At 42.1% G+C, this 18,042-nt stretch overlaps 2 protein-coding genes across 6 annotated transcripts in view; one reads left to right on the top strand and one right to left on the bottom strand.

The window, feature by feature from the left end:
- The window catches only part of pdlim7 (PDZ and LIM domain 7), a 28,955-nt gene extending 16,957 nt beyond the window's left edge, over positions 1-11,998 (bottom strand). The window contains exons 1-3 of the mRNA XM_079268968.1: positions 11,857-11,998; positions 9,405-9,503; positions 2,345-2,496 (exon numbers count right to left, since the gene is read on the bottom strand). Coding sequence (XP_079125094.1) covers positions 2,345-2,496; positions 9,405-9,503; positions 11,857-11,886 — 281 coding nt within the window. The 5' untranslated portion in view covers positions 11,887-11,998. The remainder of the gene's footprint in view (positions 1-2,344; positions 2,497-9,404; positions 9,504-11,856) is intronic.
- Positions 11,856-17,331, top strand: cltb (clathrin, light chain B). Of its 5 annotated transcripts, none has more exons than XM_079268964.1 (8): positions 11,856-11,986; positions 13,553-13,721; positions 14,339-14,385; positions 14,608-14,725; positions 14,936-15,047; positions 15,388-15,408; positions 15,867-15,920; positions 16,259-17,331. In XM_079268964.1, exons 2-8 carry the CDS (start codon positions 13,553-13,555, stop codon positions 16,428-16,430), a joined length of 693 nt encoding a protein of 230 aa, XP_079125090.1. In that variant the 5' UTR covers positions 11,856-11,986; the 3' UTR covers positions 16,431-17,331. The 5 variants fall into 5 exon arrangements, with proteins under 5 accessions (XP_079125090.1, XP_079125091.1, XP_079125089.1 ...); XM_079268965.1 differs by lacking the exon at positions 11,856-11,986 and adding an exon at positions 12,029-12,143; XM_079268963.1 differs by lacking the exon at positions 11,856-11,986 and having other exon boundaries at positions 12,985-13,721.
- The last annotated feature ends 711 nt before the right edge of the window (positions 17,332-18,042 follow it).

Here is an 18,042-nt window from a genome sequence, read left to right as displayed (position 1 = left end):
AAGAGACATGTATGCATCTTTCAGAACCTTCACCTCACTCAGAAGCAATCCTTACGATAATAATACTTTGAGAGTAAATTTCACCTAATTTATCTAGCAGAGTTTTTGTCTCGTCAAGTTCTCTCTAAATATTACTATCCTCCCCCGACCAGTCATATTATTTTTTCCTACAATTGCCCGAAGACGCAGTCGTACTTTTCACCTTTCTCAAGCTATTCTATTCAAACTAAAGTGAAACTCTGCGCCTCGCAGATACTGTGGATACTTTTAAAAGCCAGCTCAAAACCCACCCGTTTAGGCTGGCGTTTGTGTAACAGTAAACCCATGTCCTAGACCTGCTCTTAAAATATGTTTTACATTTTTATTTTTTACTTTTCTCTGTGTTTATAATTTATTGACCGTAGGGTCACATTGTGTTTTTTATGCTTTTAAATGTCTGCTCTGTTAAGCACTTTGTGATGTTATTGCCTGTGAAAAGCGCTATATAAATAAAATTCATTCATTCATTCATAAACCAGTTTAATCTTTGCTCCTTTACTTTTTTTTTTGGTTTTAAGCGGTTTGGCAGAACACATCATGTGCTCAGTATTCGTTTTGTATTAGGACTTAAACTAACTTTCACTATAGATGCAGAATGGAGATCACCGACTTGATAAATAATTTATAGAAATAGTTGCCTAATAGTTTCCTGTTGAATGACTAATGAATCAATAGACTAATCAATGCAGCTCTGTAATATATTACTAAGAAATACAAACGCCAACTTCCTTTCCCGTTAAATAAAAACAACCACACGAATAAACCTATTTTAAATAGAACACATTAACTTTTAAACCCACTGGATGAAGTGATCTGTGCTGAGAAATCCATGTTTTATGAACATGAGAGGAGCAAATTATATGTTGAGCAATGTGCAGCAAATACTGTATACCCCCTGATCTCTACGTGTCAAACTGTTAGTTTATGTACGGGCTGTTTTCTTCTGGAGGGTCATATCAAATGAACTGTGGCTGTTTTGACTCTCAGCAAACTCAACAGTCGAGTCTCTTGGCAGGCAACAAGAAAATGAACACGATGTGAAAATAGCGGCGTTACAGCAGGGATCACAACCTCTTTACTTTACGATACTCATAAGTAGTCTCATGACAGCGGCAAAGCTCATCATGGTTACATTCCAGCCTTTTGTGGGAGGGAAGTCTCTTTCTTATAATTAAGATTCTGATGAAACATTTGGCCTGCACTCTACAGAGATACTTCATCAGTCAGGAATTCCTGGCAGGAGTTATGTGAGCAGGTACGGGTGCTGCCTTTTTGTTAGTTATCCAGTGCTAATTAAAATAAGTCAAGCCACATTAAGAAGAAGATGATTTTCTGGCACACACTTAACAACCAAGTGTTTTAATCTGAAGAAAGACTTTCTCTAGATCCATTATGAACTGAGGCATGAAGTAAGGTACTTGTGGCTCCTACCACACAAAGGCCAGTGTATCCGCCTGACAACATTTGGCATGCATATCTGCTGCTAAGTGCAGACTACTGACCCCTGACTGCTTCTTTTGTATTGTGAGGACAGAATATTGATGCAATACCAGAAAGAATTCAGAGCATGTACCTCACAATCCTCCGGTTACTTCCGTAGCTGATAATGTTGAGAGGTTGCAATCATCATACATATTGATGGATGATAAAGTCGGATTTTGTATAAAAGACCTAAATCCTGGGAATTCTTGTTTCGTACAAAGTGTAATTGTCCACCTTCATTATCTCGGAGCTAAAATGCATGAGATTTTGCAGGAGTGCTCTGCACCCGTCTTATGAATGAGGCTGCAATTGCAGAATGCATTTAGTGAGTTTGTTTCTGCTCGGCCACGCCAGCGAGACTTTGGCATTAACGGTCGTAGGAAAACAGGGCAGAACCAATTATGTGAAGATTGGACATCATTTATAGAGTGATAAAAAAAATAAAGCAGTTTTAAACTATTGGAAATCTATGTGGGTGGAATCGTGCACACCTTTATGCAAAGATACGGGTTTCTTCACATTTCAACAGTGTTTGAAATATCCTGCTCACTACATAGACAACGGAGACAAACAGGATTCATTTCATAATTATATTTTAGACAGCATTGGTTGGGACTTTTGTGAGTAAAATGAAGTCAAAGTCTAAACCTAAAACTTGAGTGTGTGTGATTTTATACCAATATGTTTTGCAACCAAATCTAATTATGGTATGTTTCACCTCTTTCACGCTCACATGTTGTGGTGTTTTATGCCGATGTGTTTGACCGAGATAAGATGGAGGGTGTGAGCATGTCATTTCATAACACATTGCCATATGACTTACTTGGTGAGGGTGAGGGTAAGGGAGTCTGTTGCAGCTCTGATCTTGTTCTGTGCCTCCACATGGGTCATGTCTTCTGCATTAGTGTCACTGATGGACACCACCCAGTCTCCTACCCCGACACCAGCATGAGCCGCCTTACCGTCCGGGGTCAGCTGGAAAAAAAACAAAAAAACAACACAGGAACAGAAACCAGGCAGAAGTTAGAGGTACAAGGTCTTCACAGGAGAGGACAGCAATGTGGATGAAAACATGTCCTCAGGAACTATAAAATCACACAGCTACTGGTCCTAGAATTGGCCAAATACAACCATACCATGAACTTAACAATTCTGCAATATTTGTCTCCTTCTTGTATCTCGTTCTTTTTCGAGGATGGCATTTTTTCTTTGTTATCATAGTCGGTAGGTCATGTCTCAAAATAATTTTGATAAACGGAGTGGAAAAAGTACTTAAACGTCATTGTCTGACTTCACTATAATCTTACACGCATCAGCAGTTTAAAGCAAAATCCAGGAAATCTGAACGTGTTCAGTCGACTCTGCTACAATGTCCGTGAACAACACTTAATAATCAGCTCAGGGAGCCTGTGTGTCTGGGCCCTGACAAGCCGGCCGAGATATTTCACTCAACACTATCGGGAACAGGCATTATAGGTCATCATGATGTCATCAGTCATCAGTGTATGATTTGCTGCAGATGTGACTCTGAAAGGAACTGCTGACAGCTGCAGACAAGGACCATATGTTACAAATAGTCACATCATTTACTGGAACAACCCAGCCAGAAAGACAGGTAAGTCACTGACAAAACAATGACATCATCCTCTCGTCACCCAGACATATTGAGTCAGAGCAGAAGGCCGGAGTCTTGTTACAGAGTCTAATATTCAGAGCAGAGATGCCACATCGTGTTTAGTAAGGGCTTAGTCAGCTTGCCCATGCGGCTTCATGAAACTTGAGACTTGTGTCAAAGTCTCAGATAACTGGAGTTCAAAGTGTTCAGCATCAGATAAGTCAGCGAGTGTCAGGATCTCTGGCAAAAAAAGAAAATCTATTAGGATTACTCTCTGATGTCATGGATCCCTGCAAATGTTAGCTCGTCAAAAGCTCAGAGGACTCCTGAAAGCGGTTCAATCAATACTTTTCTGCCATGTTCAGCTAAGCTATCACACTTGCCGCTTTGATTCCGAACATTAAACATCAACGCTTGTGTGAGCAGGGAGGTAATATGCTCCGTAAACCGACGACAGGCTCAGGCTGAGAACTCCGCTCCCCGCACAGACAACAACGTTAAAGCCTGTGTTGATTTGAAAGACGCCAAAGCTAAAAAAAAAAATAAAAAATAAAAAAAAGGAGGAAGAAATGCATTCCGCTGGGGCAGTCCAAGCTATATTTATTCTACAGCAAAGTTCAAACATCACTTTAATTGGCTTTGATTTGCACTCACTGGAAGCAATTAGAGGGGTTACAAAAGAAATCATTTCTCCAGTTTAAGAAGACTTGAAAGAGTTTGAACAGCGTACACTTGAGGAAAAACAACTGTGACATGTGCACCAGTGACATGTTCTGAAGAGGGGGCACAGCCTGGCACTACAGAGAGCCGCAGAACCCTTTTTTACTGATATACTAGATTTAAAAACTTGAGGAGAAATATTTTAACAAAACAAAGCTTTTACTCGCGTTTAACAACAAAAACACCATGAGCCTCAACCACAAAAGCACCGGCAACACCTCAAGGGAGCTGTAGCTGTTTAATTCTAACAAAATCTGTTAAATTAAAGAAGTTTTAAAATGTTACTAGCCAGTGCAGTAATAGATACCCCTGTAGTGTCGACAATGAACAGAAAAGACCATCGTCGTGAGTCATCTTCTCAGACAAGAAACGGAATCAAATTGAGCAATGAAATTAATTGCAAGCAAACCCTGAAGTAGGTTGGGAATGTGGGTCTGTGCAAAGAGTAAAATTCTATTTATATAAAAACAGCATGGGAAACACAGACAGGTGAAGAACTAAAGATAAACTATGAAATGAGGAATGCAAATGTTTTCGTACAGAGCCCAAGGGGTCACAGAATGTTTTGATGAACAGGAATAGGAGAGTTAGTAGAGTTCCAGAGACTTGGATCTTCTACACCAAAGAGCACTGAAGCTGCTCTGGAGGCCTGTGGTGGCCCCCAACCCCCTTACTCATTTTATGCTGGTTTTGCATTCTATTTGTTACCCATCCGAATGTTCTAAATGTAAAAGGTGAGACAAAGGAGGTTAAAAAGGAGAGTCCTACAGACTAGGTTGTGTTTGTACGTGCATGAGAGTCTGTGTGAGCAGAGTTACTGATGGACACAGACAACTGTGCTCCTGGCTCAGGTTCAGTGTGCAGCTGCTCCCTCACTTGAGAAGGCAGCAGTTAAAGTTGCTGCGCTCAGACCTTCAGATGGTGGGGGGGGGGGGGGGAACCCTACACCCCTCCAGCAGTTTGTCAATATGACAAAGGACGGTGGACAACATGTTCCTGAAGGCAACGCGCTGCACTCTCCCTTACAGCAACCAGGGATGCAACATGATGGATGATAACGTCATGGCGCAGCGATAGCACAAAGACGGCTCTTGATTTGGCCGATTCCTTTGACACAAGTAACAAACGACTCATCCGGCCAGGAATTATTTTCGTGCAAATATGATTGCGGCTGAGTTCACACCAACGGCATGACGTCTGTGCAACTGAAGGTATTCGCAAACACGGGGGTCAGCCTCATGGTTGCTAGCCCGTTTCAAGGCCTTTTGGCAGAGCACAGCAGTGGGGCTGTTTTGGTCGGCTATCGAATTTCAAAGCATGAGCCAACTTCTCAAAATACAACACCTTTGAAGTGCTTCCCTTGACATGGTCAGTCACAGCCTCATACCCACTCTTGCTTTTTGGTTGAACTTCACTAAAGTTTATCTACATCTGCAGATATACTGGCCGTGTAACTCTGCACCGGCTAACTTTTATTCTTTCCGCGGCTATTTGGGGGCCGAGAAACAGCCTGTCCTTACATCACTCGCACAGCACAGCTGATGCAAGGCCATAAATATCCCTCTGAGAAACGGAAAACCAACCCTGCAAGTATGTGGGCCCACCGAAACGGCTGCAGTGGAACACCTAGCAGTAAGTCACCTTAAAACACCACTGCACTGATCACAACGGAAGACATTCACCTCTAACGAACGACACAAGAAATGCCCCCCGTGGGCGATCTATCAGCAAGTACTGAATTATTAATTCACCCCTCTAACAAGGCCTCTCTTCCCAGAGTGTGTACGTGTATGAGAAAGGGAGTGTTTAAAGAGTATCCAAGTGATAACGCAACAGATGGTCTACCACACACACACACACACGCACGCGCACGCACACGCACACGCACACGCGCGCACGCAGTGGTGGAGGGATGACTCGACAGTCTACAATTTCCTCCAAACATTTGATTTTAGAGAGTTGTGGCTTGTGTTTGTAGACCGCAACCAGATGGTGCTCAGGAGGCTCAGTTATGGTATCATAATGTTTATGGAATTGGGATGGTACGAGATCTGGGACAGACATCTCGAGAAACTCCTCAGAGGGGTTAGCGCTGCCTTAGATTAGGGCAGACACAATTGAAATGGCAATGAAACGGTGTTACGATGACATCTCGCCTCCTAAAGTTTAGGCCTCTCCTTTTGAATTAAGGATCTTGGGGCAGACATGTGGAGAGAGATGTAATTTGACTGAAGTATACCTTAGACCTCTCATGGTCTAGAGAAATTCAAGGGGAAAAAAAAGTTGCCACATGGGTTGTGTAGAAAAGGGTAAAGACAGAGTATGCCCTTTCTGGAGGCAGGATCAAACAAAAAGGATGAAGATGTTTCAGAAGTCAGTTTTCATTGGAAGAGATGCTGGTGTGTTGAGGGCCGACTGGACATTTTACCCAGAATATGAGTCGGCTGTCAGGCGCCAGTCCTTTAGCGTTCAGCGAGAATGATGACATCATCCGGGTTATCTGAGCTTGGGTTTGGAGGCTGCAGATTTAGCAACAGAAATTCTGTGTTAAAGCTGGAGAAGAAGGCGCCATCGAGCTGCATTATGGGTAATGTAGGATCCAGTGTTTTTGGATCTTGACCCATAACTAGGGACTTAAGTCAAGCTAGCTCGGCCTCCGATATTTCACCATTTTTTCGATCAGTCTCCCACGTCTCAAACCTTTATGGAAGTACAATGCTAAACTGCTCGACTATCCCTTTAAATACCAATAACATTACATTTCCAACCCTAATAGAAATTTCAGTTCAGTTTTCATCCCAGGCTGGGACGCTATCACAGTGTCTGATTGAAATGGATACAGTGATATGTTATTATACCAACAGAAGGGTCAAGAGCACTCTGTTCTGATTTCACTGTTGTTTTTTACATCTTCTAACGCAAGGCTAAGAAAACAAAAAGTGGGTTATTAATACTACAAGATAGTCAAATAAAAGTTAGGTACATATTTTTCCAGATGATAAATGGGTGTATACATATTATGCTACGGTCAAACTGTTTCTCCCCCTTTCACTGTGACGGTCAACACTTTGTCTTGGCATGGTCTCGTTCCCTCTGATCTCACTGGAAATGTATTCCAGCGAGATTGGAGGAGTCCATCATATGCACCAGAAAAGTCAGCGTGGAAGACAGACACAGACGGAGACAAGAGGATTATGGTGGCAGCGACAGGGGGGGATACGACAAAAATCCCAGGAATGCTGAGAAAGCATATAGCTTTCCAGGCTCGCAGACAGATGAGGAAGGAAACAAGTATTCATAGAGCATGGAAACCTATATACCAACTCCCTCACACACACACAAAGGAAGTTACCAGTCCGGACCCACGACTTTCCAAATCAATGCACAGATGATCCCAATCTCCATTTACAGTACAACAAAAACAGGCTGCATGATTAAACATGAAGCTATTGATGATGTGACAATCTGCCACAGTAAGACCAAACTCAAAGTACCTAAATGACCATAAGCTAGAAATGAATCCGCTCTCAACAGCACTAGCTGTCATCTAATCTTCACAAGACGCACTTGAACGCATTGATCCATCAGGAGTTATCACTTTTCCGCAATCAAAGCGTATTTAATGAGCCTTTTGTCCCATCACTCAACATCTTCTTCATTGTGTAATCTCTTTTAACCGACTGTCTGGCTTGAGATTCGTATCGCATCTGCTACAGAGCAGTAAAGAAAGACCACCCATTAAAATCTTCCCAAGCCAAGCGAGTGGCCTGCCTTTTCTTCCTGTTACTAAGGGATGCTGTATATCTTTGAGGTTTACGTCCCCTGGTTGGGCAGTTTTCAGCCTCTGCGACCGTGTGATTCACTGTCCAGTCTTTTATGACAAACGCAAGGAGAGCCAACAGTTCCACAGATGTAAACAGAGACAACCTGTAACGTCTTTATACCTCCTGTACACCTGCAGCCTGGTGGACTGCTGGAACGAGCCAACGACATCACCCACTGACCAGTCGTTAAGGCTACAATCTCAGCTGTACTGGTTTTTGTTCTGTTTTTCAGAAAGGGGAGCCATTATCAATTTCACACACACAAGCTGCTTAGACAAACCTTGGTCTAAAAAAAATGTTGTGGAGACTGACCGTGAAAGACTTTGCAATACAGAAAATGTAAGCGATGCGTGTCAGCGAGGATAAAAAAAATTAAATAAATACAATCAGCTTGTGTAATGTACATGGATTGCAGAACAACTGGCCTCCTGCACTGGCTGATTAGTCAAGCTCATTCAACTACAGCCACGGACACACCCGCTGACAGTCACGCCTTGACAGTCTACACTGAAATGACTCTGAGTCAACTCCTATAGCCCCACCAGAAATCCCTGTTTTTGTTTTGGGCAACTCATCAAAACTCAGTTTGGTCTTTAATGGGTACAAGAAAATGTTTCTTGTCATGGATCCAAGGGGAACATTGTGTTTCTGACTGCGATGCCAGAGAGCAGAGCAGATGCGAGACATGTTCTGACACGGCTGCTGATAACTCCTTTCCTCACCACAGGACTACGTCAGCTCTACACACACACACACACCTCGATGCACCAGTTACAACACACGGTCGACTCTTCAGGCCATACTTATCGAAGCAAACATAAAATAGTGAATCATTTGTTCACATCTTTTCATTTTAATGCTATAATACAACTGTGACTTTCTGGCAGCGACAAAGACACAAAGAACTGAAAGACTGTGTGGAGTGACCTTGTGAGGCCTGACCCACATATAATTGCCTATTAACTCCCAATCATCTCGAAAATAGGAACCTGCAAATATTGAACATAATTGATGATTTAACATCAATCAGTCTAACAGTTATACATCATCCCAGCCTCCAAGGTAGCAATGTAACAACGTCAGGGAATGAATGTCATATCTGTGTGCGCAATAGCTGGCAGCAACGTTGGAATGATTTTGTGTGTGCGGCGCACATGTGTGTGTGTGTGTGTGTGTGTGTGTGTGTGTGCGCGTGTGTGGCTGCAAGTGCGAGTCTGTGTGTTTGTCAGGCAAAGCAGCACTGCACATATAAGGGCTGGAAAGTGGTTGCTGCTCTCTTCAATAGCGACAGTAGTTTATAGAGTATTTAAGATTCATTCAGTGAGGCGGTGGTGACCTAACATGGAGAGTGCAAAGCGCTACGAAAGCAACAGCATGTCCAATTAATGCCATTAATCCAACACATACTGCATGTTGAGACCGACTGGATTTGGGTTGGTACATACACCATAAAAGCGTGAGTGACGTGAAAATGAACGCCACAGTCTGCTGACAAAGTCCTTTACAAAAGACGACATGCATATGCTCAGGTGGGGTCATTGTGTGGAGATCAAGACGACGGAACATGAACAAAAACATGTGAACGGGCTTTTTTATGGAAGCTTGAAGGGACAAACATGACTTTAAAGGATGATCCTCAGATGTAAATCTTCAAGAAGAGTGCAAAGCCATCAATGTGCGCAGACGCAGACACAAGCAGCCTCCAAGAACAGACAGTTTCTTACCCTTGACACGGTGAGTGGCATGCTGAAGTCCTTGCCACCCTGCAGCCTGAAGCCCCAAGGCGCTGGGCCGCTGAGGGTTACAGAGTAAACGCTCATCGCCTTGGAGAAGAGAAAGGAGAAGAAAGTTTTTCAATTAGTCAGACAGACGGGAATATGTCTTTTTCTGCTTCATCCAAGCAGCTTAGCAGCTCACTGGTTGTGTGCATTTGTTTCCAACACATTCCACACAGAAACATACATTGAAGTTGTTTTCTTTCGAGTCTATAATGTTACATCTTGGAAAAGTTCTGTTTTGAGAATAACAATGTTACAAAAATGATTTAAATGTGCCTTTTGGCAGAAATAATCAATTTAACTTTTACATATCTCACGAGACGATAACACACCAGATCTGACACTGGGACACAATGTTCCGACATGAATCAACATGCAGACTGACGGTGGATGCATCTCAGGTGGGCGTTTATATAACAGGCTGACTCGGGATGTAAAATGTATACAACAAAACAAATAACATCAAAATTCTACTGGACAATAACAGCAGCCCTCATCTTCCTTCTTTCACAATGCAGCCAGCTCATTGTATTCAACGAACAACTCAACCATTTAAAGTGAACTATCGTGAAACATTGGCCCACAACATACAAACTTGTCCTGACATATTTGAATATTTTACATGATTTGTCAAACCATGAAAACAGTGTGAACAATCGGCAGAACTGATTACTGAAATAGAACAGCAAGTCTCTAAATAACCTGGTCATTTTAGAACCCAAAGGCAACTTGGGCTGTGTCACTTGCGAGAGTTACGGCTGTACTGACCTCTGTACCTGCACACCTAACACACTCCGCCTCCTAAACCCCACCAGGTGTCATCGCTCTTTGTGACACACAGCTAGCTTCCAAAGATGCCACCATGCAAACCCACCTTGTCCTCAATGGCTGGCCGATAGCCCAAACCTGGGAGAACGTTTAGGAGTCAGTAAGCTAGGGCAAGCAGATTCTCTCCGTTGGCAAACCCTACCCCCGCCGCCGTCTGTGACACAGGCAAGCACTCGCCTTTCCTCACTCCTCAGAGGCTATATAAGGAATGTAAAACTACACCAAACTATTTCAGCCCAACACCCACATGAGTCACAGGGAGGGGGGGGGGGGGGGGGTAGAGGAGGACGGAGAGCGGTAACGTCAGCTACCCCTAGATTCTGGCAAAAGCTTTAACATCAAAGTCAATGGATGGTTTTTTTTTTTAAAGTGTACTTGAGAAGCAGCAGACGACCACAATTGAAGCAAAGCTTGTGGAATTCAGCATTCCTTACAGAGGGCATGAAGCACAGTGCCGGCAGACCTGCAATTATATTTGAACATCTTAAAGTTCTTAAAGCAACAGAGAAGCTCACGATAGTAAAAACTCAAACAGGGCTCATAGAACAGAATCAGAAAAGAAATCTCACTATGGCCATATACATATATATATATACATATATACATACATACATACATACATACATACATACATACATACATACATACATACATACATACTATAACAATCAACCAGCTAAGTACCCAAATACCCCAGCCACAAAACCTGCAGATTAAATACATATACTTTTAGGAGAAATGCAGTTCTAGCTTGCATAAACAGTCTTAATAACCACAACTTGGATTCGTTTACTGTCATGTTTCTCATATTATACCTCCAACAGAGAAGCCTAAAAGACAAGAAAATGAATCATAAGATCGACTGCTTGGAACAATAAATGGAACAGGTGATGGAAGTAGATTTAACTGTGATAACAGCACACAGCAAATTGATTATTTCGTTATTTTGAGCAGAACATAAGACAGTAAGTGATATGACGCCATGAAACCGGATGCATTTCAGTTAATGAAACATTCTCTATATTAAGCCAGAGGTGAAATCAACAGCCTGGTGCTCATTCAAGGTACGGTGTCCCTGCTTATGGTATTGCTATTTATAATCGATGGTGTCACCGTAATATTTCTACAGAAACTTATAATGTAAAGTGCTGTATAGGCTACAACCCTCAAATACACGAACTTAGACGCTTCTTTCTCACAGGCGACGCAATTATGAGCTCATGTGGCTTACTTTAAAATGAATTCAGTGTGTCCAAGGAAATCTGTTGCGACGGTTAATCCCAGACTGAAGATCACAGGGCAGACCTTGAAATAAACCCTTTACATTCACGACAGGAGTCAAGTTGGCAGGACGGAAACACGACAACTGGCTCCAACAAAGTAGTTTGCACCGCTACAGACCGGTGGGGGTTCAGCGCAGATAGACGAAACCATAAACTGCACAAATGGGAGCAACACAGCTCCATACACAAACTTAAGACTGGGGGAAAAAAAGTTGCTTTTAAAAGGTAACTTCACACGCACGCGCGAAGGAATGCATTCAAATGTTTGGACTAATTAATTAGCTCACCTCTTGTCCCTCGTTGTTTTCGCCAAACATCACGTCGACCGGATGAAAAAAAAAAAGAAGTCAATCGGTAAGAAGGCTAACTTTCGGACTTCCTTAAAGCAGACGTCAGGAAGCCAGCGTGGATCCCTTGGTGAGCAGCAGGATCATTCCCTCACATTCTTTTTAGTAGGACTCGCCTGAAACGTCAGAAGTCACATGGGCCGCTGCTTCATTTCATACCCGGGCTGGAAACCAGGAGAGGCCGTGCCTCGCACGCATCCCGGCTGTGAAAACCAACGCGAATCCATGTCAGTCACAAGGGCTTTTAATGCCGCTTCAAAATAAATAAAGTCAACAATACATCATTGCGCAATATCAGCAAACAAATGTGAAATTGTTTAACAATAACTGGGCTCTTTAACAGAAAATCCTCAGTTCTCCCAGCCACAGGTGTGTGCAACCAACTACTGATCAGACAGAATACCTCTTGGGGTAAACAAAACAATAACAAAACATGTGCGTATATCTGATTTACCTACCTGTTTGTTTTAATCTTCTACTTTTATCTGAAAGCTAGTTACTGTTACTTTGAAGATTTATTTTGTACATACAGTATAATAAGCTTTTAAAACAAATTAAATGAAATGTTATTGTAGTCGTCATATACATTAGGTACATATATATGGAATGTAACTTCTGCTTTTAACCCATAAATAGTACAAAATGTATTCGCTCCACCTCACCTATACCAGCCTCGTTGCACATGCTGGGTACCACTTTCTGAAAAGGCATTTATAAAAAAAGTTTTAAAGTTATAACTATATCACTCTATAGCCTGGCGACCTGTTCCAGGCTGGAGTCGATCCCTGCTGATATTGGGCGAAGGCAGGGTACACCCTGGACAGGTCACCATGATTGGATGGATTGATAATAGTATTCTAATATGAAATAAATCATGTGGAATAGGAATAGGCAATTGGTAAGAACAACTTTAAGGTAGCTAAGTTGTAAAAATAAATTCAATTGGCTGGTGTGTCTTCCTTTAAAATGAGTGAGTATACTTGCTTCTGGTAATTATGTAGATTTGGCTTGGTGCTTATTTTTAATGTTATTGCTACTTTAATTTAGGTAGTGGATTTGTGTTCTTCAATACTTCTTAGATCGTTTATATGTGTGGTATTTTAACAAGTACCATCGCTGTTTTTTTTGTATTTTAATATTTATTGTCAACAATTGTCTGTTAAGCTGCATTTTGTGCATGAATGTGCTCTATAATGCCTATTGGTATTATTGGTACAAGTAAAACATCACTTTGAGCTGAGATGATACAGTAGTGAGGCTTTTGATCAAATGGATCTCAGGCAGACTACAGACATGCAGCAGATGGCCAGCAGATGGAGACAAATCGCGTTAAAAAAAAGGAGCCGGTCCCCTCGGGGTGCTGCCCTGCTCCATCATCACAGAGAACAAGTGAAGAAATCATGAATCATCAGTGAGGGCCTGAAGTCGAAGCTTCGATTGTATATTACAGACGATTGATTTGTACGCCCTGTTGCTTGCAGTCGTCTAACGTGACTTTAAATAGCTGATATTCGAGTGAAATATTTAGTTTGTGTTGGCGTTGCAAAACTGGTGGCCTAATTTTGGGGGCTTTGACGTTAGCTAGCGAGCTAAACCTACCCAAGCTCAGTTAAACTTGTAAACACTTTTGTGAAAGATGGCTGACAACGGCGCACACACGACCGAAGAGGACCCAGCCGCAGCTTTCCTGGCTCAAACGGAGAGCGAGATAGCGGGGATAGAGAACGACGGCGAAGGGTTCGGGGCGCTGGAAGGAGCGGGCGACGAGCAGACGTCTCCGCCGGAGCCGACACTGTCCAACTACGGCAAGTTTACGACTGAGCTAACGCCAACGTCACCTTCGACTAGCGAGCTAACGAGCTAACTAGAGCTAGCTAATGTTCCTACCCGGTAACGTTACTATGGACTGGTAGCTTTAGTAAAGTTACTGAGGTAAAGTTTAGCAGTTCCTATACGATAACAATAGCATCACTAGCTGATACTGTCGGCTCATTTATCATTTAAAAGTGAGCCAGTTATAGCTTAGCTAGCGTAACTGACGTAACAGCTACGTTAGTAAACGTTCATTCATCCGTTTGACGTTGTAACGTATATGTATGTATATGTCAAAACTATGACAAAACTAACTTAACACTGATTACGACCAAGCAAGTATAGTAACGTTACATAGCTATTAAACTGAGCTAGTGTTAAAACATGTTAGCTACATGTTAACCTGTAAAACCTGTCCTGTTAACTGACAAAGCTGCGCACAAAACATCAACAAACAGGTGCTGCTGCATTTCTGCGGTCTGATGTGAGCTGTAACCTTTATCTTAAGAACAACAGTAGATCACAAGTTCACTCAGGTGATGAGAAAGGTAGCTAACTCCGAGAAGTCCATACTAACAGTAAACTTTGTATCTATTTTTAACCATGTCAGACGGTTTCGAAGATGAGCTTGCCGCTGTGAATGGGGAAATGTTTCAGGTAAGCATTCATCTTTAGTCTGATTCTAGATTTAATTTTGTGTGACGTTTATCTCTTTGTGTGTACGGTTTTTTTCTGAACACCATCAAATCATTTCCTTTACTGATTTTATTTCCACTGGCATTCCTTCCTGTTATCGTGTACTTTTACATCTACTTTGTATTTGATCACGTTGCTGATTTTTCATTATAATGGAGTAAAATGGTTTATGTCCTCCAAAAGGAGTCCAATGGCCCAACAGACAACTATGCAGCTATCGCCCAGGTGGATATTCAGAGGCAAGAGCCAGAGAGTTTACGCAAGTGGAGGGAGGAGCAGAAGACACGCCTTGAGGCGTTAGGTGAGTGAATTACTGTGTAATGCTCTTTGTAGCTGTAATGAGTCCCTGTGAATGTGTGGTTTTGTTATGCAGCGTATTGCAGTTCACCTGTAAGACGAATGGTGCCGCACATCTACCCTGTGTCAAAGTTAGACCTCATCATACGTCAGCTCTTTTCCTCATTTGAGGACTCTCTGACTATGTTGTCCTCTGCTGTTGCTCCCTAACAAGACTTGGCATCCAAGGCAGCAGAGGCCGAGTGGAGAGACAAGGCCAAAAAGGAGCTGGAGGACTGGCACGTACATCAAAATGAGCAGATGGAGAAGAACAAGGTCAACAACAGGTTAGTGTCTTGACATGGCCCCGCCCGGTTAATGTGCAGAGCGGCGCCAGTTGGTTTGTAATCACTACACTGAACACATTCTATTCAGGTGAACAGATCGAGTGTTGTATTGGCAGATTATTATTTCTCCCAATAGAAACCATTTGATTTTTAGATATTTCTGTGCATGTCAAGTCAGATGCACTATGTGTGTAATTTGTTTATTGCTTATTTCTTCTACTTAATAGATTCTATTTTAGTCAGGTTGCAGTCAGTGTTGTACGTTGTGCTTACAAACACGTTGTAGTCTCTCCTTTCCTGGACCGAGCTAACCCCGTTCTTCTCTTACACTTTCCTACAGACTCTGTCCAAGTCTGGCACGGTATTACTCTGCATCTGTGGCTCTAGTTTTGGCCAGTTTCTTTCCCCGTGTGTGTGTGTGTGTGTGCTGAGAGACAACTCTCTGATGACATGTCAGACCAGTGTGTCCAGTTAGAATGCCTGGAAAAACAAAACAGGAAGCTGGCTAGCTAGAAGGAATGCAAACAGCAGAGAGCAAATGTCACCGTTTTCTTCCACACTATATAGCCTAAGCACCAAAGCAGTCAGTCGGTAGTTGCCTGAAATTCCCTGCCATCCAAAGCTTGCACTTGTACTACAATAATGCAGAAGTCAGTCTCAGTCCATTTTAAACCTTTTATTTCCATCTCATTAGAACTGTTTCTCTGTCGCTTACAAAACCCTTCTAATGCCGGCCCTAACCGTTCTCTGCTTGTTGTGTTGACACTGAAACTGTTCTCCTTTCTTCTTCTTTTTCCTGCTTTCTTGCCTGCGTACTAGGATTGCTGACAAGGCTTTCTACAAACAGCCTAACTCTGATGTTATAGGCTTTGTGTAGGTTTAGAATTCTTATGATTTTTAATGTTTGATGTCCTACCCCAGGAATTAGTTGATTTTCACCTGATGCATGCCCACACACTAAAACTACCCGTTTGCTTTATTGATTTTATATACATGTGATTGTTACATAGGCTATAGGTAATAACAATAATTACATCTACAACAAAGGGAATGATTGGTGTAAAGAAATGCATGAAGTTGTTGAGCATGGTGCTGTTCATGTGACTGGACTTTGTGGCAGAGCACCATGTTTGGCTCTGATGGTTTTGCTGGAATCTGTTGTGAAATCCCTCTATTATTCCAGCTCATTCATGTCTCCCCCCCACCTGTAGAGCATCAGAGGAGGATATCCTGGCAGAGGGCAACGGCGACAGTCCAGGATCCGAATGGGAGAGAGTAGCCCGTCTCTGTGACTTTAATCCGAAAACCAACAAACAGGCAAAGGATGTTTCTCGTATGCGTTCTGTCCTCATTTCTCTCAAACAGACACCTCTAGTCCGCTAGAGGGACAATGTTGTTCGAGAAACATTGCCTTTTGAGCTTTAACCTCACAATGCATCAGAAGAGTTTGTATGCCCTTTTCCATAAATTCCCTGGTATGTTTATAATCTTTGAAAGCTTCCCGCCTTTCTTGATGCCTAATATATATATTGAAATAATATACTTAATCCCACTCTCTTGTGAGAAGATGAAGGACTGCTCTGTTGTTACGACATCCTTTGGCTGGTCAGTTTTATCACTGCTATATTTAAGAAGATATTGTTACTGTGAGTTCAACATTTTCCTTCCCTTTTATCTCATAAATTGTCATTAGGTCAGTTTTCTTGCATGCCTCTGGCAATATTTTGGATGCACATTTTATAGTTGTTTTATAAATTAGCATTTTGGTCGATGTCAAACACTTAAGCACTACTCTGCTTATTAGATTGTAACCACTTATGCCTCTCATCAATGTAGAATCATCAACAGTCTTTGTTCACATTTGTTGTATTGTATCCCTATTTACCATGTTTAACATTGCGAGCATATTTTTTCTCTTTTAAATGCATAAGCTTGTAGCCTTTTTAGACGTAACTCTTACTCCAGTTCGAGATGGATTTCTTCTTCAATTAGACAAGATCTCAGCAAAAAAACTAAATGAGCAACCAAACATCTGAATTTTTAGAGTTAACACGATTAATATTTGTGCGATTTCTCATTTAACTGAATTTCTCAGCAGAAGTTTTATGCACCCTTTCTCTGTTAAACCAATATGTTTTAGTTTCTTTTTTACAGTAATCACTAAGGTGTCAATTTCAACAGTAATGCCTGCACATTGTTTCACATGTTGCCTATTTGGACATTATGAATAAAGAAACAAGTGAATGTTAAAAGGGAACTGGAAAATAAAAACAGTAGAGTATGATCACCTCAATGAATGTGTCCTTACGTGTTTCCTAGCTGACATTGATCCCTTCAATCCCAGTTTGTGTGTGAGGAGATCAAATATTGTGTAACATCCATCCGTAGGTACATCGCTGAAGGCCATGCTCCTGTGAAATTGGCATTTGAGCCATTTACCCTCAATTTTAAGCAAGTTGAGCAAGCTCAAGTTAAACAGACACGAGAAGCAAGAACAAGTTTCCAGCTGCGCAGTGAGACATTGATCTCAAATACACACAGGATACCAGCTTCAGATTACATTTTTTTAAATCAGCCAGGTGTCATGTTCATTTCAGTAACAATACCTGGGAACATTTGAAATCAAAACCTTCCAGAAAAGCAAGAAGCATATCATTTATATGTGTCAGCATCTCACTCAAATGCTGTCGTTGCACAATTAAAGTCAAATCGAGTCTGGTCATGAGTTTGATCTGGTCTGGTGAGTTGGATGGGCGGGTGCAGAGGTGTGTGATCGCTCCGTCTTCATTGCTTGGTTTTCACGGCGGTAAAGACACCGACAATAATGGCAAATACAGTGAAGCCTTGAGCAAAGATACGTCCCCTCATCAACATCTGGGACTGTCTGGTTTTCCCTTGATTGAAGGCACGGAGACCATAAATCAGCGCTCCTGCTGTTCCCAAACAACCTGTAGAATACAAAGCAGAACACAGCTTACAGACAGGATGTAGGAGA

This window comes from Melanostigma gelatinosum (genome assembly GCF_949748355.1).
Source record: "Melanostigma gelatinosum genome assembly, chromosome: 5".
NCBI lineage: Eukaryota > Metazoa > Chordata > Actinopteri > Perciformes > Zoarcidae > Melanostigma > Melanostigma gelatinosum.
The sequence above is the reverse complement of the archived record's forward strand: the minus strand, read 5'-3'. Positions and strand labels throughout refer to the sequence as shown.